The sequence below is a fragment of the Corapipo altera genome, unplaced genomic scaffold (assembly GCF_003945725.1).
Source record: "Corapipo altera isolate COAL_440 unplaced genomic scaffold, ASM394572v1 181b, whole genome shotgun sequence".
Lineage (NCBI taxonomy): Eukaryota > Metazoa > Chordata > Aves > Passeriformes > Pipridae > Corapipo > Corapipo altera.
The window spans coordinates 982242-1004756 of record NW_020884963.1 but is presented as its reverse complement, the minus strand read 5'-3'; the positions used below and the strand labels follow the sequence as shown (position 1 = coordinate 1004756).

General features: G+C 43.2%; 1 protein-coding gene across 4 annotated transcripts in view; it reads right to left on the bottom strand.

Annotated features, from left to right (window-relative positions):
- Positions 1–22515, bottom strand: part of MYL10 (myosin light chain 10) — an 89212-nt gene that overhangs the window by 16891 nt on the left and 49806 nt on the right. The window contains exon 1 of one of the 4 annotated variants that reach the window (XM_027664424.1): positions 4773–4949. The exons of 2 other annotated variants lie outside the window; for them this stretch is intronic. In XM_027664424.1, the coding sequence (XP_027520225.1) occupies positions 4773–4775 (3 nt within the window). In that variant the 5' untranslated portion in view covers positions 4776–4949. Of the gene's footprint in view, positions 1–734; positions 756–4772; positions 4950–22515 lie in introns of those variants that run through there. One more of the 4 variants, XM_027664428.1, reaches the window with a different exon arrangement.

The following is a 22515-nucleotide window of genomic DNA, read 5'->3' as shown; positions in this document are numbered from 1 at the left end:
AGGAGGAAGGCTGAGAGGTAAGTAGGTGGAGCAGGAATAGAATAGGTTACATTGTCACTGTCTTTCTGGTGGGTAACTTGAATTAAAAGGCAGCTCTAAGAGAATAGAAATAGGTCTGTGCTGCTGTCTGACAATTGCAAACACTCCAGAATTTTTTAATGAACACAATCGGGATTCTGACTCCGGAGTACCTCTCTGAAGGAGTGGCATATTAAAAAGAACATCACAGAACTGAGCAGACATATGGTTTCTAAACTGCCAAGGATTCAGGAGGTGACCTGCAGAGGAGCAAGTGGGTGACTGACACATCACTTCTGCCTGCCTTGATTTCCCCACTCGTGACACACAAAGTGTGCTGAGCTGCACTTTGCAGAGACAGAGCAGCTCTCACTGCAACATGTGCTGGGAGACTGATGTACAGATGAGGAACTGAAGAGCTGAGGGTCCCCTGGGCTCAGATTCCGAGGCCTCAATAGCACAGCAGTGGGAAGAATGTTGCAACAACTGAACAAGCCTATTAATATTCCTGCCTGGGTGTATTAATCATCCCATTGTGAAGAAAACAACACTTGACTTTAGAGGAGAAACCGCAGGCTTGTCATGTATCACTCATTTGTCTTACTAATGTTAGCACTCTCTCAATTAGCCTGGGTTTTAAAGGGTCTGTTTTGGTTGTTTTGAGGGGTTGGTTTTGGTTTGGTTTAGAAGGTTTAAGTGAAAAAGTGGAGCCATACCAAAATCTGGTCTCAGGAACACTCTGTTGAACCAGGCATTTGCTTTGAGCTTAGTTTCCTTCACTGAGGTTCTTTATATTCCTCCTCTCTGGCACTGTCAGGGAGCCTGAGAGAACAAGGGTATGCAGGGACACAGGTAGATGGAAGAATAGGGATTAATTTTTGTGTGTATGTTCAAGCAAACCAGAGTAAAGAAATCTCTGATTTCTGGGTGACCTAAAAGAAAAAGGGGCAGTGAATCAGTTTATATCTCTATATGCAAAGGAGGAAGGAGATAAATATACCTGGTTCTTACTTCAGAACATAAAGTGTTGTTTGCCCTGATAAATTCATAAAAGGCTGGTGCTAGAACAGGTTCATGACACCAGAGATACAAAGGAAGTGACACTGGATTATCGCAGAACTTCATCATTTCAGACCTTCAGTGAATTTTGCAGACAGAAAGTATGGAAAACCAGCCAAGCTCCTGCAAGCTAAACACAGGCACAGCTCCCTGCCTGCCTGCTCAGGTGCACACTTCTACCCTTCAGTAATTATAAAGTAACCAATCTCTACTCAGCAAATTCTGCAGAGCAGGAATGTCTCCACAGGCAGTCAGGAAGAGAGGGGCAGCACTCTGCCAGGAGCCTCATTTTTGGTTTGGTTTGGGTACATTCAGTTCCTTGTTTGGTCCACCATGCCTTAAAACACACAGAGAATACTCTAAATAACAGTGTGACAGCCAAAACTGAAATACAAGCAAAACCACTTTCCCACTAAGCAACTTATTTTGTCTTTTTTAAATTTTTCTGCTAAAGAAGACCCCCAGTGGATGAGCAGGTCCTGCAGAGGGAAACAGGAGTGTACACTATTAAGAACCTGATTCTGTTGTCTTGCATCCTTATGTGTTTATTCAGTCCAAGGCAAAGTAGACATAAAATACTACCAGCCTTGCACTTTTTGTACTTCCTTCCTCTACAGCTACGTCTGTGACTACAGAAAAGACAGAATCATCCATCATTTTGCTCAGATTCTGTCCCCTGCTGTGATCCACTGTATGATGGTAACTCTCACTTACTATTACTTTTTCATTCATCACACTCTCCCCTTGTTTTTCATCCATTCTAAGATCCCAGTGCTGACATTTCCTGTCTTTGAATTTTTGTTATCATTGAATACAGTTTCTGAATCAGAACTTACATCTCAGGCCTGGACAAGGCATTTCTGCACCACTGGACAGGATTTTTGGTGATTATTGTCTCACAAGTTTTCTCTGCTGAGATAATTTGCACTGCATCTGCACCAAAGATCCCAGCTATGGACAAGCCACCCTTTTTTAGGGTGGTTTTAGGTCCTTTCCGTGGCAGGTGAGCAGCATAAGGCCAACCCAAACACAAGCCTTTGAGGGAACAGTCTGGAGGAGTAAGAAACACAAACTGCTCTAAGGGCACAATTTGCATTTCAAACAGGCAACAGCCTCAGATCATTCAAATAAACCCCACGTTATCAGAACTGAGAAACAGAAGATCTTTTTATTACCTACTCCACAGTCACAAACAGATCCTCCCTTCTCATCCTCACTCCATTTTGTGTGTAGTCCCAGCCTCCCACACACCCACACAGACACACACACACCTTTGATCCCTGCTAGGTACAAAGATCTCTTGGGCTGCCTCACTCTCCCATACACTAAACATTCTCCTTTGCCCCACATAAACCCCCTTCCCCGTCCCAGCCTCCTTTTTCTCCTGCAGACACACAGAGGGAAGGCTTTACCTCCCCAAACTTTATCTCGGATAACCTCTCCAACTGCAGACTCCTCGACCTCCATGACCCAAAAATTCGGCAGCCGCTTTTCCCACCCAACAGTTTTTCCTCTCTGGCATGCAGATGGGAACAGATGGACAGTCCCTCTGTCCATGCTCACAGACACACACATGAACACACGTGTGCAGGCACACACACAGACACAGCGGTCACACAACTGGCTCCCTTCCAGCTGGTGAAGTCACTCAGCTTTGCTGGTGCCCGTCCCAGTGCAGGTGGTACATTCCAACAGCAGATCAGAAGATATTTGGTCAGAATGCCAACTATTTTGGGGTGGGCAGAACCTGCTATGAGGTGTCACTCGAACTGAATCAACACAGGAATGTTTTGGGAATAAGAAAAAGGCTTCCCTCTGCTTCCTTCTGCCTCTCCCCTTCCTTCTCCCCATCAGCACAGAGCACACGGGGAGACAACACAGACCCAACTTGTCTGAAATTCCCTGGAATAAACGGAGAGCCAGAGACAGTTCTCAGAACTCCATTCCACAGCACTTGTGTGGTCTGCTCTTGTTAGAAAAATTATCTCCCTGAACCCTGCCTCTCTCGCTCTCATCAGCCCTGGATGTCAGAGCCTAGTAGCACTGGCTGACTTGTAATTATTTTTTACTATGCTGCTTTGTCTGCACTAATCCTTTGAAAGTAGCTTTACTGCACATCTGAAATATTATGATGCTATAAAACCTCTGTAATATTTATAAATCCCTTAAGACATCATAAAGAGAGAAAAAAACCTCCCCACAGAGTTCATCTAGCATAATTACATATACATTTCCCTCTGATTAATAAAAAATGATCACTTCCTTATGTAAAGATATTCTTCAGCTTTCTTTCATTAAGGCTATTTTTTTCTTTCCATTTTAAATCTGTTTCATGTGTCCCTGTATAGGAAGGTACCTCAGAAGATATTTTCCCAAAACAAAAGGCACAATGAAAAGAACCACCACAGAGAATCGTCAGCTGAACTGGGAGTGAGGAGACAGACAAGTCTCTCACTATATTTTCACATCTCTTAAGTTAAGCATTTCATCACAGAATGTCCTGAAATATCTTCAAACATCAATGAGTGTTGGTGTGTCATTGAACTAAACAAGAAGGAAAAAAACTTGATAAATAAAATTCTGGGGAAAAAAAAAAAAGGAAAAAAGAAAACCTAAGACCCAGCACTGGCCCCCCACCCCACGAAAGGGCTGGCCGAGACTTTAGTGAGGCTGATTAAAGGGAAACCTGTAAATCCACAGCTGAAGAGGCACAATCAGCACAAGGCACTGCTCCCTTCTGAAACAGTGGTGAAGAACAGGACTAGTGTGAAACCACTGCCCCCGGGCTTGCACTGGCTGAAACCGGAACCTGGTTTGGTGCATGGATTTTAGGAATGACTTTGAGTGGGGTTTTATCCTGCTCAGAACAGCACGTGGATCACATTCGTCACCTGCTTAAACGGGATCAGGTTTGAACTGAGCTTTGAGAGAGCTTTTCATATACAACTCCCTCTCTGGTGTCCTCCACAATCAAACATTCCACAGACCCAGGGAGCCACTGGGCAGCATTACTTTAAGACAACCTGAAAAGGACCTGCAAAAAGGAGCAAAATAAGGAAAGAGAAAATCATCAGCTTTTTCTATTTATTTTTTTTTTTTTAATATTGTTGTAGTCATTCCTCCAAATTTGCAGAAGACAAAGATCTGCCCAATCTGCCCACTGTTCCTTAGGCAGGAGTTCTTTTTGGCTCCTTGAAGTCACATCAATGCACCTCTGGTGCAGAAGTGTTGGAGTCCCAGAGCTAAAAGCCGACAGTGAGAGGGGCAAAGGCAAGACACAGACATTCCTGCAGTACTTGCTACTTCTCCCTGCAGTCTCAAGGGCAATGCAGTCACAATTCCAGAGCTATCCCTTTCCTCACTCCCCATCCCACCACAGCAGACCTTAGCACTGGCACACAGCAGCTGTGCCAGGCATTGCTGCCCTGCTGTGTCAGTGTGGGACAGACGTGCACGAGCTCTTCCCCTCAGCAAGTGCATCTACGTTCTCTGCCTCACCCATTAGTTAAACAAATTATTAAAGTATTCCCTGGAAGTTCACAGCTCACTCTATGAGACATATCTTCATTCTGGATGTGATACTAAGATGAGGTTTCATGGAGTCCAGTGTGATCGTTCCTGCTCTGTTTGAATTTAGAGTCAGAAAGAAATACAGACAAAAACCCCCAGAGAGACGTGGAAAGAATAAAACCTACCATGGTGCTGCTGCTCCTGCCACCCCTTCTCTGCCAACCAGTCAGCCAGCAAACACAATGCCAATTGTCTCTTTATATAGTGTCACCAAGGAACAAAAATATGCCTGCTCCAAGTTTAGACAAGAGATGTAAGGTTGGAAAAGTGCAGTAATTGGATCCCAATACCATTCCAAGCATCTGTTTCATGCACAGCTTTTGCTTTCACAGAAATAATGCAGCAGATAAGTAGAGCAGGCAGTTGGGATACAATTGTACAGCACTCACAGCAAGCTGGAGCTGAGGGGGCTTTCCCATGTGCTGCTAAATAATGAACACGGGGCACGCACTGCAAGATTTTAAGTGGACGTGGCAACCTGAAAAAGCAGAGAGAGAAACACAATCCTTGAGAAATGCAGAGGAAACCAGCAATAAATCCAGGCTGCTTTGGTAGCTCCAGAGGCGGTGCAGGCATTCAGAGCTCCAGAAAAATGACTGAGGTTCTGCAGAGGTGCATCTACCCCTGGAAGGAAGGCTGGAAAAGCACTGCAGAGGGCAATAAGGTGACTTGGTTTTCTTTTCCCTGAATCTGTCAAACATGCCTGAAGGGCAGAGCCCATATCCCAAGGCACTGCAAACTGGTGGAGAGTCATGGACATCAGAGCATGAAAAAAGAGATGTGTGGTGATGAATATGGCCTTGAGAGCAGGAGGAAACAGAAGGCAGCAGAGCAACCACAAGGGCTGTGTGTCCCAGGGAATGCTCATGGACATTAATGGATAACATTCCATCCCACTGGCATTATCACAATGGGCCAAAATATTAACCAGAATGAAATGTTATAATTCCACAGACATGAAATCATATTTCCCAAAGGTCTAATCTGTGTCTGTGAGAGTATCTATGCAATAACACCAGAGCATTGAAAACAGCAGAAACAGGAGGTTTTTCAGGAACCTGCATCCAAAATACTTCTCTACATCAGTCAGCCCAACCTTGAGCCATGGCAGTGCTTAACCAATCCACTGAACTTTGAGGCAGATGAGCATTTATGTTTCTGGTTGAACAAGGACCTTGCTCTTTCTCCAGGTCCAGCCCCTTGCAGTGCTGTCATCTCTAATCTTAGATCTGACTGCATCCTCTTCGGGGCAAGGACTGCTTTAGCTGTGGTGAAGCACCTTGAACACCTACAGGGATAATGAAGTAATAAATAAGCAGAATACAATTCATCTGGCTTTAGTGAAATCACTGTGGATACTCGCTGTGTTCATTGCTCTGACTCCAGTGACATTACACCAATGCTCAGTGCAACAGAGCATGAAAATAAATCCCTGGGTCCTGCTGGAGAACAGCCCCAGGTTTGTGCACTGGATTGGGTTTGGAAATCTGAAAGACTCAGAGTGAGGTTTTTGAGGAAAATCTTACACACTTCCAGAGGTTCACTGTGATAAAGATTTATCATGTTCACTGGGTCAGATCCTGACTCAGCAAAGCTGTTAAGCATCCACTTAACTTCAAGGATGGGATAGTCCCACTGAAATCCATGGAATAGCTCACATACTTATATATGAGAATATGGTTACTGGTTCTGCAGGATCAGTGCTCTGATCCTAACAGGACACACAAATGAGCAGCAGCTTTGAGTCCAGTGGGCCCAGGATTTCATCCTGGGAATTCTGTGTCCTTTCTTGGCAGAACACTTATCTTTTCATGAGTTTGTTCTAAAAGCTCTGTTAACAGACCTTTGTACTGTTTCATTGGGAGATTTGTTTTCTCTTATCCAGTAGATCATCAATCATCATTATTATCATCAATTTGCTCATTAGTTTTCCAATTTGATCTGCAGGCATTTTCTAATAGCACGTGTATTTTCTACATTGATCTTTGTCTTTTCACAGAATTTCTATATTCAATGAATCCTTCCAGTGACATGTCAGGATAAAACCCACACAAAGCTGTGTGTTTGTAATGCACATGTCCTGAGAGACCAGAACCCTCTCTGCCTAGTCTATAAAACAAATCCACCAAGGAATTAAAGGAGACATACATCTTGGCTTTAAAGGTCTGCTTGCTTCTGCAACTGCCTCCAAATTATAGGAAGGCTCCAGACTGGAGGAAGGAGGGAGAGAAGGGGGGAATAACATAAGGACTGAAAAAGAAAGGCTTGAATTTAATTGCCCTAAAAATTTCAATCATTCAATCTGGTAATTAGAGAGCTGGCTGATTCAGAAGGCAATTTCATTTGGGGGGAAAAAAAAAAAAGAACCCAACAAGATAATTGATGCTAAGTGAATATTTTACCTGAAATATTAAATACCAAACTTAAGTCTGCCTCCAGGGCTCTTTCTGCTACCCCTTTTTGATCTGTCTTTCTACTTCTTTGTATTTTCCTCTCACATGACTCAACAGAACAGGACACTCCTTCAGAGAATCAGATTGTCACAGGGACGGGTTTATTTGAACTCTCTGTGCTGTGAAGGAGACAACATAATGATTTACTAGTAAAGAAAATAATAATAATAGGAAGTCTGCTGAGATCCAGCCTGGCTGAAAATCTCAATGAGACTTCCCAGTGTGGAGTCTCTGTGTGTGCCTGGCCACAAGCACAGCCTGGTGTCCCACCAAGGGGAGCAGCTTTCTTTGGGAGTTGCTCAGGCACAGGGTAACAACTCTCTTTATGAACTTAACAAGAGTGTTTCATGTTTAATTCCGGACTCTCTGATGCTGCAAAATGATACTTAAAGGTAGCTCTGTGGAGTCCTGCAGAGCACTGTGGGTGTCAGTGTCCCAGGGGTCTGACTGCACAGGTCTCTTGGCAGGATGGAGGGTGGAGCTGGATTATTGCTCAGTGTTCAGGAGAGGGAACTGCTCATTCTCTAACATTTACTGGCCTAATGAACAAGGACAGCATCCCATACACATCTTAAAGGAATGTTGCACGCCTGGCAATTAAGCAGATATTAATTTATGCTACATTTCTAAATGGAGAAATGATAAAGAAAATGCATGTGACACACTGGATTCTGATATCCTGTGCTGCTCTAACTGCTCACTTGGGCACCCTTTTCACACAATATATTACACTCTATTCCTGTTAACAATGTTAAATTTTAATCTTAAAACACCTTTTTAAGTGAAATTCCATGTTTATTACTGCACAGGAAACCCACATCAAATGCATTCAGGTGCCTGTGCAACTTCCATCTTTGAGACTGATCTTGAAAATGTTTCTGATCCCTACAACATTCACTGTCTGAAAAGGCAGATGACAGGACTTGATGACAATTCTTGTGGTGAGATGGGATGCCAGGTGGGTGCCAAATGGAAAGTGCCCTCTTCTCCTAGTTCAGCGAGGCCACAAAAAACCACTAATGTGCTACACAGGAAATGTAACATATGTTACACAGGAAATGTACAGTAAGTGCCTCAGTAAGTGCTGGGGCTATTGCAAAACTAAGTTTTGAGACCAACTTCATGCCACAGCTTTACACTTCTGCACTCAGACAGTTTCCCATCCTGCCTTTGAGTGGATGCCTTCACAAGACATGTGACAGTTTAACATGTGGGAACTGAAATCCTCCATGTCCTGCCAACAGGTAGGAACCATCTCCCTTTAGGAGAGCTTTATTCCAGCCTTCATATCAAAGGACTCCACTTTCTGCAAGTCCTGGCAGTTGTGCAACCTATGGATCAGGAGTGTAGACCAAGGACTAAAGGCAGAACATCAGCTAATTCCAGCAAAGCCACCGGATAGAACTGCCAAGCTAAGGTGGATTTCAAGCCCTCCAGAGAAACAACCTCCCTGGAACCACCCACTTTTCCTTAAATTAATCACCTTAAATTAATGAGGAGCTAACCTTCTTTTTAGATCCACAGTGACTCCCTTTTCTTTTCTCCCTACAGTTATTTTCTTAGCAGCTGATTCCATTCAGAGGACAGGTTACTCAGTGCTGCTCATAAAGGCCATTGGCTAAGCTTGGTCTCAGGACTGTATTTTGGAGCCTGGCAACAAGGCAAATCTCAGACAAGTGAGTCTTATGTTCACTGTATATGGAGCTCCTGCAGTACAGGTACAGCTACCTCTGCAGAATTTTAAATAAATTAAACAGTGCAAATCCCACTGTGAATCTCCTCTCTCTGTTGAGCAAAGGCACACAGGCCATTTTGGAAACAGCCAGGGCTGCTGTAACTGTTAATTAAGTTCTGTGCATTTGTTGTTCAGGACACTGACTCCAAACGCCCTGCTCTGAGTTACCCCTCCCTCTCTGAGAATTCATAGCCACTATCTAATCTGACAAAAACTGTGTACTCTTTTATACTTGGAGGTCACTTTATGTTACTTACAGTGTGTTGCATTATGTCAAAAGGCATAACACAACATAATGAAAAGCAGACCAATATAACTCAACCTGACATCAATGACATAATATGATGTGGCTACTGAAAAATGCACTGTTTGTCATTGTTTTGTGTTTTCATCTGATACCTCCTTGCCATTCCAGCATGGGGCATTTGCTGCAGGATTTGGAGAAGGAGGTTATGGACTGAGCATGCCCAATTCCACAGTTTTTGCACTGAGATCACTTGCTTGGCTTTGTTGGGGTTCCTCCTGAGTTACTCCAGCAAGAATCAGGCTCTAAAAAAATCATCGCATAAAAAGCAATTACATTAGGAAAGCCATCAAGTTGGAAAACGCAGCTCCTGGGAGTAAGGAAATGACAACACTGTTACAGTCCCTGTAACCTTAGCTCTGCCCTCTTGGGTAGTAAAGGGGCCTGTGCTGTTTTTCCTGCAGGTTGTCATTTCATTTTGTACAACTGTGTAGCAAAGCAGCTGCTCAATATTTCTCTTAACTTCAGCACGTAGTCTGTGGTCCCATATCTCATTTGCTGCACATCAACCAAATCCTTTTGTGGGTTAGGTACTTTTCTTCTTCCTCTGTTTATTTGCTATTGTATTGTTCTAATTACCACAGTATATGTGTATTTCAAAACCAAGGCTGAATTTGTCTTCCCAACGCACCCACGAGGTTGAAACATGCTGTTATTCCTTTCTTGTTCCACGGGCAGGAAACAAAAGCCCAAAATTGCATCTATAGGCCCGATGGGAAGTCTGTCCAAGACAAGGCTAGAATGCAAGGCAGGAAAATGCCAACCTTTTGCATTAAACTTTTATTTTTTTATTCCCTGGCTAATTTATACTGCCCAGATCCAAATCTGCAAAAGTAGATTTGAACCTCAAACAATAAGAATAAGTGAAAAGTGAATGTTCTGGGGATGCCATGAATCCCCACAGACGAGCTCTGCCTTGTTCTCCATCCAGCAGAACCAAAACAGGAGACCCAACAGTAACCACAATAACTGAGCTGATGGTTTCTAATGAAATCCACTGTGATATCCACTAGGGTTTTACAGACAAAACCACCAGGAAAACATCTCCAGCCTCTTCTCCTGTCTAGCACAGGCCACAGTATTGCATATATCAGTTGCTGTGTCAAGCCCATGTCTTGTTGTTGAGCCAGAACATGTTTTTAAATATTGTTGTGGTTGTTATTAATATTATTTTATGTTGATAGTAGTTGTCCAAGCCAGCTGAAGCCATGGCATCCTGAGGGACAGAATTCAGAGCCAGGGGGGTCAGTGGACTTGCCCTCCCTGTTCCACACTGCATCACATGTGCAGTTTAGCACATCCTCTGCTCCCACCTTGGGCTGTTGGCCATTCCAGAGGTGGTGTCTCTGCATGAACTATTTGGGAGGCCTTGGAAGCAGCGGGACAGGTCACAACATTTGTGTTGCAAGATAGGATTTGATGAGAAAGTAATTAGTTTCTGCTGGCAAGGCCTGTTCTTTCTGGCAGCAAGAAACCCTGCTGAGAAGTCGGGGTTGAACAAAGCAGGAGTCAGGAACGGAGGGAGGCTGAAGGGAAGCTAAAGAGCTCTGGGGAACCAGGTCAGATTTAGACATCTGCTGACACCTTGGCCAAGAATCCTCACAGAAAGACAGGCTACATTCACTTGAAACTTTCAAAGAATGGAAGAACCAGCCCACCACCTGACAAATTCTCCCTGTCAGAAATTTTGCCTGAATGTTTCTGTCTTTTATTTAGCTTTTGATGGGGTCTACTATGCATTTTTCTGTCAGGATAAGATCTTCTTTCCTAAATTAATCTGCTGCATTTGTAATTTCTGTCTGTACCTACACGCATGCATAATTTCTGAAATTGTTTAGAATATGTATGGCATGGAGCTTCCTAAAATTTCAGGTTAAGCAACTGGAAGTCTTCACCTAAAATATACCTATATAAGGTTCTACCTCCTCTGAAAAAAATCAGCATAACAAGAGCCAATATTGTTTACAGACAATAATATCTGAATATTGACCCAGTGGCTGAATTCGTGCCAGGTATTTGTGGTTTAATTGCAGATGAATCTCTGAGTATGTTGGACCACATCATACTGAGTTTTTGGAACTTACACTCCATTGCAGGTTATAACACCCAGAGTGGAATAGAAGATAAGCAGTAATATCACCTCAGAGTACAGCACAGATTTGAGGCTACACCATCCATAAGGACACTAGAAAAAGGACTGTCAAATGAGGGACAACTCAAGAATTTAAATACAGTGAAAAATGCCAGCTGAAATAGCCACTTTGGAAATTATGGCTACAGTAGCTTGGCATTGCTTTGCAGATGCTGAATGTAGAACATGGTAATAGGCCCACATTCCTCCAGCACAGTAGCTGTAAATCCATGAACCACAAAGGCATTTAACAACTCTTTGTACACATCACAAGTTCCCAATTCAATCCTCTGGCACTTCTCTAAAAAATCATTATGGGAGAATCATCACATGGCATAGGAACAAACCCTCCTGTTGTGCTAAAGAAACAACCCACACTCCTAAACTGGGCTTTAAGTTATGAAAAGGAGCACAGCACATATGAAAGGTGCCATATTCTGACCTCACAAATAACAGCATAGATCCACTGTCACCTCTTAGAATGGGATTGACCATCATGTGGGTGAGGACAGAATCTGGCCCCTTTGCAGCATTTATAGAGGCATGGAGTGGTTGGGGTTGGAAGGGACCTGGAAGATCAGCCAGTCCATAATGCTGGACACTGTGGTTCCACTGCAGGCCAGGGGCTGAAGGTGAAATGTGCAGGAGGGAGGATTGTCCTGCCAGGGAAGCTCAGCTCTCACAGTGGCTGACAGCACGTCCTGCCAGCCTCGGACATCGGGTGGGACCAGGCAGGGAAGAGGTGTGAGACAAGTGAGCACCTCGTGGAAAATAAACAGACACATTCACAACAACACTTCAGCAACTTGAACCCTCAGCCTGACTCACTTGGGCCTTACTTCCTAAATATTTTGGTGACTGTGAGTAGAACCATCACGCTAAACCACGTCTGAATGTCTTTGCTGCTGTCTTTGCCAGTCTGTGCTAATCCTTACTCTGAGCTGAGACTAATCAAGTTCCTTTAACTTAGGACCCCCCAAGCTATCCTCATTCTGTTGGATGAATTACACTGTTGTGACATGTCTCGACCTGCTGCTCCACTTGCTAACCCATTTTACATTCCTGGCACTTCAAAACACAGACATTAGTTATGTATGCACGTGAGCCAACCCCAGTGTACTCAGAAATGCAGCGCAAAATCCCATGGTAGTTGGAAAATACACACTACAGTCACTCAAATGGGAGGAAATGCAAATGCCACATTCAGAGATATTGTCATATTCCAATGTACTCCACACAAGTGTCCCAAAAGCGTGAACCCACACCCCAAAAAGTCATGTTTTAGAGGACACAAGGTTTGCAAAATAATAATGACTTGTAATAATTGCATCTCAGGTGAGCTGAATCAATCCTTGAGGAACTAGTCTTCCTCCCTTGTCTGTGAAGGAATATCTTTAACTTGAGCTTTTGGTTTAAAAACATATGAAAGAAATCTGGGCCATGAATCCAACATCTTGGCCATACAGAGACTCCCTAAAGCACAAAGTGTCAAACCATCAGAAGAGACAAACCTGAAATGATCTGGATGCACAGAGTTGAACTTTTCTAAGAAACAAACTTGACACACGCTGCACCTTTCAGCAGAAGCCAAAATCTCTCCTGAAAGGAGGAACAGCAAACTGGTCGTGGCACCTCCTTCACGAGTTGGTTGCAGGTCAGAGAGTGCATGTGGTGACACTGCACTGTCTGGACTGTCCCCTTGGCTGTCCCTCTGTTGTCCCACCTGCAGGGAGTGAAGCTGCTCCCTGCTGAAGAGAATAAAGACAGGAGAGAAGTGCTGTTGGCTCCTCTGTTCCCCTGGAGCTCAGGCAGCTGCAGTGCCATCCAAAGCCAGGCTCCTGCCAAGGGGTGACACTGAGCACACCCTCCATCCTCAGACTGAACCTGGGAAAGGCAATTCCATGATACTGCTCAGCATAACCATGGGTGGACATCAGGCACCTCCTCACTGAGAAAGTACAGAGAGGAAAATGTCCTTTGGGAAAGGAAGGACAGTTGGAATCTAAACTGGAAGATGCTTATCATTAACAAGTGTGGCTCCCAGTCAACCCTCAGCCTAGACCCCACCAACAGCTGGAATACAGGTGACAGCAGTGACTGCAGAGGTAGGGCCACCACAACCTTCTACAGCAAGCCAAAAACTTAACAAGCTCCTCAGAAGATGGCATTAAGGAATAGCCACTTTTTTCTATTTTTACTTTTCTTATGGTGAGTGAGCAGTGCTCCTTTGCCAATGACAGGTGTTGAACTCTTGCTGTATTAGAAGGAAAAATGCATAATAACCCAGGAAATTCTCTGTGTTCACTTTCAGGACTCACAGGTCACATGTGTGTATCAGTCAGAGAGGGCACAGAAGAAAACAAAGTCCCACAGGAAATAGTCTGCTGTGAACTCCACAGCTGAGGTTCTTCTTAAATCTGCCAGGCAGAAGAAAACCCAATTTTCATTAACCTCATTAAGCCAGACACTCCTTTGCCTACCCTTAAGTGTGGCAGGTAAATGTACAGTTGGTTCAGACTCTATTTTTATCTGTTATTTAATGTATTTGTGTATGACCAAGCCCTCCTCACTCATTTGGCCACTGTAGCTGTGCATGTGGGCAGAGACCCATGTAGATAAAGGTCCTTTGCAGTTTGGTGTTTGTCAGAGTGACCTGCAAAGGGTTAATGTGCAAGGAAGCATCCTTTGCATGTCATTCTATATTTCATTTTTAGGGTTTGGGGGTTTTTTTGTGTAAGGGAACAGAAAAATATTCAATATTTTAAAAATGTTCAATATACAGAGAAGTAACTTGAGCGAATCCAGTCCCTCCATGCTTATGTCTTAGTCCTGGACAGTTTGTCCACTTCTTACCAGCAAGATCATGGAAGAAAGGACTCCCTGAGACAAACTATGGGTAGATTACTCCTACATTACCTTACTCCAGTCTTTAGGTCAAGGAATGTGTTATGTATCCTGAGATTTCAGTAGGAGCTCTTGGATATTGAGGGGTTTTTTAATCAACTCACTTATCTACTTGACAGAATGTACAATTTTAATTCTTTGTGTATAAGATAGGATGTCAAGGTGTCCTGCAACGTTAAGTGGTTAAAAAAAATACACCCTAGAGCTCTTCAAGTAGCTCTTTCTCCTTGTAAACCATGCTTGACTTCCTGATTTGTTTGAGGAAAAAGCCACTGAGTGTGTAGACATCTTTTATCCCTCTTAGCCACAATTCCTTTGAGAAATCCAACAGCGAAGGTGGGTACAATTATTGTAAATAATGTTGGATAGAACCCAGAGCAGATGAAGGTGGGAGGATACAGCTCAACAAGAACAGAAGTGGTTTCTAATGAGAGAGGGAATATTTCACTCTCAGCATGGCTGTTATTATGTCCTACACATTAATTCAGCCGAGAAACCTTGAAGTAGCAGAAAGAGTTTATATTCTCTGAAGTGGCAGGCCCTGGCATGGCTGCCTTCACTTCTGCTCTCACAGGTAATACTTTCCTGATTCCTCAGTGAAGAAATATTTGATGGGTTAAACCCAGAACATGAGCTGGTGTAATGGTTTGCCTTCAAATCCAGAGGGTTTTCTCTGTCTTCCTTTAAATCCCTACCTCTTCACTAGTCTTTAATTTTCTAGACATTGCTGACTTCTGCTCAGGTGGAGGTCACCAGTCCTTTCAGCCAAAATGTGAATAACTTCTTATTCCTCTTTCCCTGCCAGTGTCCTGGAAGGGCTGCAGGACGAGATTATTGTGCTGTTTATGGGGATCTCTTTCACACTGTTTCCCAGATCTAGAGCTGACAGAAAAGAAGGAGGACAGAAAGTATGAGGGAATTATTTCCATGCTGATGGAGGTACCCATGAGTAATTTCTTTTGTAGTGCCATTCTAAAGCCTCCATCTCCATATAAAAACTTCACATTCCAAAACCAGCTAAACTGCTGAGAGTTTGAAGTGGAATCCTGTTATGCTTAATTTAAGTGAAATATAGCCTGAGTATTCAGTTCCCTAAAGGATCTAACTATAAATCACATATCCTTGTGACATCTCCCATGTCACAGAAGAAGGAAAAATGCCCCACACTTCTTTTTCAGTATATTTTGCTTGTCACCTGCCTTACACATCCATTTGCCTCTCACTGTGTCAGGAGCTGTTACTTGTCCCATAGTTGTGCAGCACCCAACACTATGGACCCCGGGGCCTTTTCCTCACTTTCTGGGTTCTATTGTAGAAATAACTACAACCAGCAGTAAAAGCTGCTTTTGGGCAGCACAGCACTGAAAAGGAAAGCTGGATTCAGGGAAGGGCTGCGTGCCTGCAGTTCCCATTGACTCCAGCCCGGGCTGTGGGAGCTCAGCAGCTCTCAGCATCTCTGAGGATTTATTCTGCAGCGTGTTTGCTTTTGCCTCCAGTGTGCAACGTGAGGAAGGCAGCAGTGTGGCTGCAAAACCACAGCTCCCAGCCACTTCTCCCCTCGGTGTTGAGTGAGAGACTGAGCTCTTGCAGACCAGCCGGTACCTTTCCCGTGCGGGAGTCGCCGCGGGAATAAAAGCAAAACACGGGGCTGAATTTATTTCCAGCCAGCGGAAATTTCATATTGAGGGTTACAGGCGTCCTGTGCCTCTTAAAAGCGAGTAATAAAATGCTGCTCTCAATTACAAATTGTATTTACATTTTAAACCCCCGGATGGTTTGGTGGGGAGGAGGGAGGTTTGAATGCATTAGCAGCAGCTCTGGGCCGTGATTAGTTACGATTTTTCACTCTTCGTAATGAACAATTAATGCCTCCACCTTTTTTTTTCCTTCTGTCTTGCAAACCAACCTCGTGGCTATGCCAGGTATAGACAGTAAAGACACAACTCCTGCCTCGTGCTGTGAAGCAAAACAAGCAGATGCACTGAGATGACCATCTCTCCAAAGCCTCCTGTAACAGGATTCACACGCTGAGTATAAATTCGATAACTATTGATTTTTTTTTTTTAATGTAACTTCCTGGGCTAAACTTTTCAAAGTGTAGGGACATTTAGCAGGGAAATGCAAAATGCATATAAATATGCACAGCTTCATCTTCCTGCACTGGGAAAGTCAAATTCCCTTCTCCCTGCCCTCAAACAGTGCTGAAGGCAAAGCACTCCTTGTGTTACATGTGCACAACGGGCCCTGCTAAAAGTTTTGGCCCCATCATTCTTATAAACCCCCTTTAAGTACCAAAAGGCCTCGATAAGGGCAGAGTTGGAGTCAGAGCTGTGCCAGTTTACCAAGGCAAACCTGCTCTGCTTTGATTTACAAATAATACATTTATGACACAAAGGCTATAAATACTATTTCATTAATTTTATTGCTTATTTAGGTATTTCCCTAAAGGGCTAATACAGCATTGCTGTTGTGTTACTATTTCAGCTTCTGTTTTTCCAAAGGTTTAGTTTGCAGCTAAACCACTGGGCCTACCTGGAGCTGAGCTGAGCTCAGAGCTCAGCTTTGCATTAGGAGCACATTTGGTGTAATTAGATTTGTGGGTTTAGGTGTTTGGGGTTTATTTTTTTAGTGTATAACAGTGTAATAAAAAGAAATGGCTGTAATTTATAGCCCAGCATTTGGCAAAGAGGCTTGTCTGGTCTAGGATTTTTTTATTATTTTTTTTTAATGGTACAAATTTTAAATTTAGGTTAGAATTTCAAAGAAGCTTAGTCCCCACAATTAAGGCAGGTGTTCAGTGCTGCTGAGCTCAAGCATTCAAAAATCATGAATCAGGCATGAAAATACCAATATTAACTTAAAATAAGAAGACACAAACTCATCCACCCACATGGATATACAAATACCTCTGACTAAAGCAAACGTTTAACTGTGTATCAAATTCACTCTTGACGGAAATTTATTTTCTTATGTTTTCATATAGAATGTGATATTTGTGACACAGAAATAAATCTGATAAACAAAAACATTTTGCTGTTGGATTAAGTATCCTTAAGGCAATAAAATTAAAAATTCTTTTATTTTGCTTAATAAGCAGCAATTTTCAGTGAGAACCAGTGACTAAATTAGTCACTGTGCCACACTATTGCATCAGTTTGGTTTATGACTTTGGATTCCTTTTTTTTAGCACTCTAGTGTTTGCCTTCCATGTGCATTTATTTCCAAGGTTTTCTCTATAATAATGAAAGCTCAGAAGGTCCTGTTTGAGTTTCACACCAACTAAGATTCTCTAATCATCCAGCTTTGGGGAATCCAGACTTAAGAAGAGCACTAAGCATGATAAGAATCATAAAAATATCAGGAAGACTGTGAACAAAGTGTGTTGTTTGTCTTTATCAAGAAAGCTCAAACTTCGCTTTCTTTGCAGGAGTTCAATCCTCAGCATAACAAATACCTGCCCATAAAGAGAACTTCTAAGACTTTCTGAAAAATATAATTGCTCTTTTAGGTGCTGAATGCCTTTGTAGAGCAAATACTCATTAGATGGTGCAGACAAATGCCAACAAAATAGAAAACTTTAGTCAAAACACGTTATATGAGTGCACTCACATATATGAGGGCACTCATGTGACACATATACTGCCCTCTGGGGCTGTAAATGGACATTTAGCACTGGGAAAGAGGGGCCCCTTGGAAATGGAGCCCTGACCCAGCTTCACCCAGAGCTACCCAGGAGCACTTAAAGTGTGTCACTGACTTCCACAGTCCTTGGAGTGTAGAGGTACATATGTGGAAAAGGCTCTGCAGGACTCAGAAGCCTTTGGGAGCATGTCCTGCGTTCAGGCAGAGTGGGAGAAGGTGCCCATTGTATCCCACTATCCCAGTGCACGACAGAGCTGCCGCTGTTTGCTTAGGGCAGAAGTGCACTCGCCTGTGTTATTGTCATCCAAAGAAGGGATGCCTTGGTGCTGAAACCCCGAGAAGCAATGGCACATTAACACCCTGTGGCTGGAACACATCAGAGCGATTGTGCTCTGTCTGTATTTCTGACTCCAGGGCACCTCGGTAACAGCACTCGCAGCAACGCGGGTCCTCCTGCCGAGGTGAAGGAAACGTCTTAATGGGAGACCCTGAGGTTTCTGCAGAGCCATCGACATTCCTGCACATCAACACAGCCACTGCCCTCGCGTGAGGTCACACAGAGCCCTGTCAAAACATTCCATCACAAAAAAGTCCGACCCCCGAGTCAAAACATGACTCAGGGGAGTTTGTGAAGCCGCACTGGGCTCTGAATTAACTGAGTTGGCTTTGGAAACAATCGGGTCCTGAAAGAACTGCATTTCAGAGCTCTTCAAGAAAAGTATTCTACTACCATGAGTCAAAAGCTCAAAAGTCTACAGTGGTCACAGAGCAATTCATTTGGAAGAACTCATGCAAAATGTCATTTGTTCTGGCTACTGGATCTGAAGCTACCAAGGCGTGTAACTGTTTATTCAGGTTTTAAAGCAACACTGATCCTCCAGCCAGGCCTGGGAACATTTCAGCAAACCCTGCAACAGAAAGAATTACCTATACAAAAGAACTGCACAAGATAAACTGAAATAGTTTTTAAAAAAAAGCATGAGCCTGTCATAGAGATTCTCTTTGTGGTTCCAGTGCCAACCTGCTGTTCATATTGATTTTGTATAAGTACAGCGTCAGCTAGAGATTAAACCTTGCCCCACCACGGCTCTGACACTACAAGGCTTTCTTTTGTCTCAGCCAAAGCTCAGTCAGTGTAAGGGGTCTACAATGGAAAGTTTGGGCAGAGTGAGCCAGAACATGACTACACAGCAGTCATCATGTGCAAACTCCAACGGAGAACTAAACAGACAGTGGCCTTCTCCCCTTCCAGCGCTGCAACGTTGGGAACCAACACGTACTCACCAGCTCAGCTGAAACTCGAATTCAAACACCCCCTGAGCTGGAAGGACCAGAGAAGATGTTCAAGGATGTGGCCTTTAAAGCACAAAGCATTGACGTGGGCAAGGTGTGGCTTTCCTTTGCAACAGCAGAAAATACAGGTTTTATTCAGAACTTCCCGTGGAGGTTTTGGGTTCATTTTGCTTTTAAATTCATTGCAACCTAAAATCTTTGGGTTCGATTCTTACATCTTGGGAAGTCACCTGCAGAGTGGAAGTAAGAAGCTTCCTCCTGAGAGTGGCAGGTGATCCACACTCACCTTTCCATGTGCACAGTGGTTATAGAAGGAGCATATCCAGTGCCTGCCTGTCACTGCCCAGTGTCTCAGGGCAGACCCACCTCCATCAGCAACACAGGCAATATGGGAATAAGGATGGATAAAGTGCTGGCACCTGTCCTGCTCTGCCATCCCTGCCAGGAGGCACATGATCTCTTGCAGAAAGGTTGGACAGACCACACAAAATGCTAATTTTTTGCACCACTTCATTCAGAGCCATCAGAGCTCAGCTGTAGAAGCAACATGACCAAGGGCTCAGCAAACCAGTGACAAACACTGGCAGTGTTTTCCAAGTTCCAGAGACCAAGCTCTTGCTGCTTGTTAATATTTTACATCACTTTTATTCATTAGTATTTTTCCATAAGTGCTCTGCTAGAGGCAGCCATCTTTCAAGAAAACCTATGATATTCACAACAGTCTTTTTGCATTTAACTGGGATTTCATGGAAAATTTGTGATTTCTTTAAAAAACTGCAGATTTTTTACAATGTTTCTTGTGCATTTGGCTTGCTGATGGTGGTTTTGGTGAAAAAAAATTTGAGTGAAAGCTGATTAATCAAAACAATCCTGTTTCTAAAAGAAGACTTAGGATGTTTTCAGATTTCCAGACTAATTCAGAAAGAGACCAAATTTTGTGTCAAAACATGCAAAAATATGACTTTTCAGATTTAAATGTCAAAAAATAAATATTGTGTCAGTTTGTGAAGAACTGAGCACAAAGCAGCAGCACAATGTGAAAATCTTATCATGAAACACATAAATTTTTACCAGTTGCACAGTTTGGTCGTCAGATGCTTCCACACAGCAGCAGATCCCATGAATGTGGATGGGAGAATCCCAGCAGCAAGATGCTTAATCTTTAAATATTAGAAATACCTAAAATGCCAGAGTGAGAGCATAAAGGGCAGACAAATTTAGCAGATCGTGCCGATTCCAGCTCTTCCTGAAAAGGCTGTAACATCATCTGAAAGGTATCCAAAAGAGTAGTTATTTCTTTTTGAGGTGAATGCACCAAACTTTGAACTGCTTGTTTGTGTTGGAAGCTGTTTGTGCTGTGTCTGAAGGGCGATTCCCACCCAGTGCCCAGCACACAGCGATGAGGTTAAATTGGTTTGGATGATATCAGCTATATGTAATTAAACCAGCAGCCCATGGCCAGTCCTCTCTGTGACCATGTTAGGTGTTAAATTAAGGTCTGATTAAGAGAGTGCTGCTGCAGTGAAGGTCAAGGACTAAAGATCACAAGCTTTGTTTCATCTAATAACAATAAAGACTGTCTGGCTGCCAAATACCACAACAGCCCTTGTTCTGCTATCAGACTGCTGTCCAGCTAGAGGGATCTGATTTCACTGGTATCCCTTTTTAAACCCCACTTCTAAGAGGGTTTGTAGCTATTTCATCTGTATTAAGCAGTGCTGTGTTACCCCAGGCTGTATGGTACATTCTATATGATCAAAGCAGAAATGCAGCAGCTTCTGACGAAGAGTTATCGTGGCTGAGGGGAACAAAATATCAAGGAAGGAGGAAAAAAGATACAGAGCTACAAAAATACCAGGTCATGCCACCAAAGTAAACACCCACAGGTAAGTTCAGAACGTGAGACCACACAATGGTGGAAACTGTGCACGTGTGTTTGCTTGGAACAAATCACAGGCTTGTCCCACCAGCAGCCAGCAGGAGAGATGTGTCAAATAGGAGAGATGAGAGATTAAAGCAGAGTGGTGAAGAGAAAAGCCAGCAACTTATTTGTAGGATGAAGACAAGAATTGGTGCATAAGAGCTTCTCCCTTCGTAAGTGTTTTCCACAAAGACAGCTCAGGAGGCATTACCAGAGCAGTTGTCTGTTGTGAAAGAACAAAATTCCTAATAGCCCAACAAAGTGTTCTCCCAAAACATGCCCATATCAATCTCAAATGAGTACAGGGTGCTGGGACATGTTACTTTCCTGAAAAGGAGGGTGGAGCAGAGTAAGAAACCATATGGCCCCAAAATAATCTCTCGCGGACACATCCTATTTTATGTTTCCATGCTTGGGGTCCAATTTCAGAGCAGATACTGATTCATTTTTCAAGAGTCATCTGAAGTGTCTTTCATTTGCTCCCAGTACTTCATAGACTATTAATAGAGCAGTGTCATACCTGGAAGGACAGTTTTGCTGCTCTGTGAGGCTGCACACAGAACACTCATCACAGGGACACACGGAACGCACTGAAATCACTGCGTGTTTAGACAGTTCTTTGTGAATTGCATTGGACCTGTGATCAAAAATTTTCCTTGAGGTGTCCTGATGCTTTACATTTCAGGGCTTCAGTTTGTTTCCTAACAAGCTCTGAGTGAATCCCAAAAGATTCCATGATACAGTTCAACATAGATTAGCTTCCAACTCCTTGCTGCCGAGCTACAGATCCTTACAGAGCAGAGTTTGTTCTGGGAGTTCCCAGACTTCCTGGAATCTGAGTTGCATCAAAAATACAGTGAACACCACAAAATAACCAGGTGTGAAAAATGACTTCTCAGTAAAAACAGAAATATGTTCACCATTGGGAGCCACTGCCTGAGCTGGAAAGCAACCTTTTACTGAATTAAGAAATTCCTGTACACCTCATTTCTCACCTATTTATGAAAATACAATGACATTGCCAGTCGAATCGTGCTAGTCTCACTTGAGTCCAATTTTTTAATCATAATGAGAAACTTTTTCTGTCACCACTTAAATTTCAGAACACCAAACTTAAAGTCCAATTCGAAGTTAAAGGGTGGGGTTGGGTTGGTTTGATTCACCTCCTGATCACTATTCTTGCTGAATTTTACAAGCAAATGTTATACACGGTGAACCACAGTTTTATTTCAGTGTTAGAGACAGTGGTTAAAGCTTTTAAATACAGTGGTTTCATACTGAACATATATAACCATATTAGCTGGGTGACAGAGCTGAGAAGTGCTGATTAACTGCTGCTAGTTAAAGCTTTGGAGAGTGATCATTTATTTTGAAAATCAAGCCACTGTTGATAAGGTACTTCTAGGGACCATTTTAGAGACCTAAATTTAATCACTTCAGCCTGGTTCCAAATAAAATCAAAGGCAAAGTTCAGCAGGTCAAAAC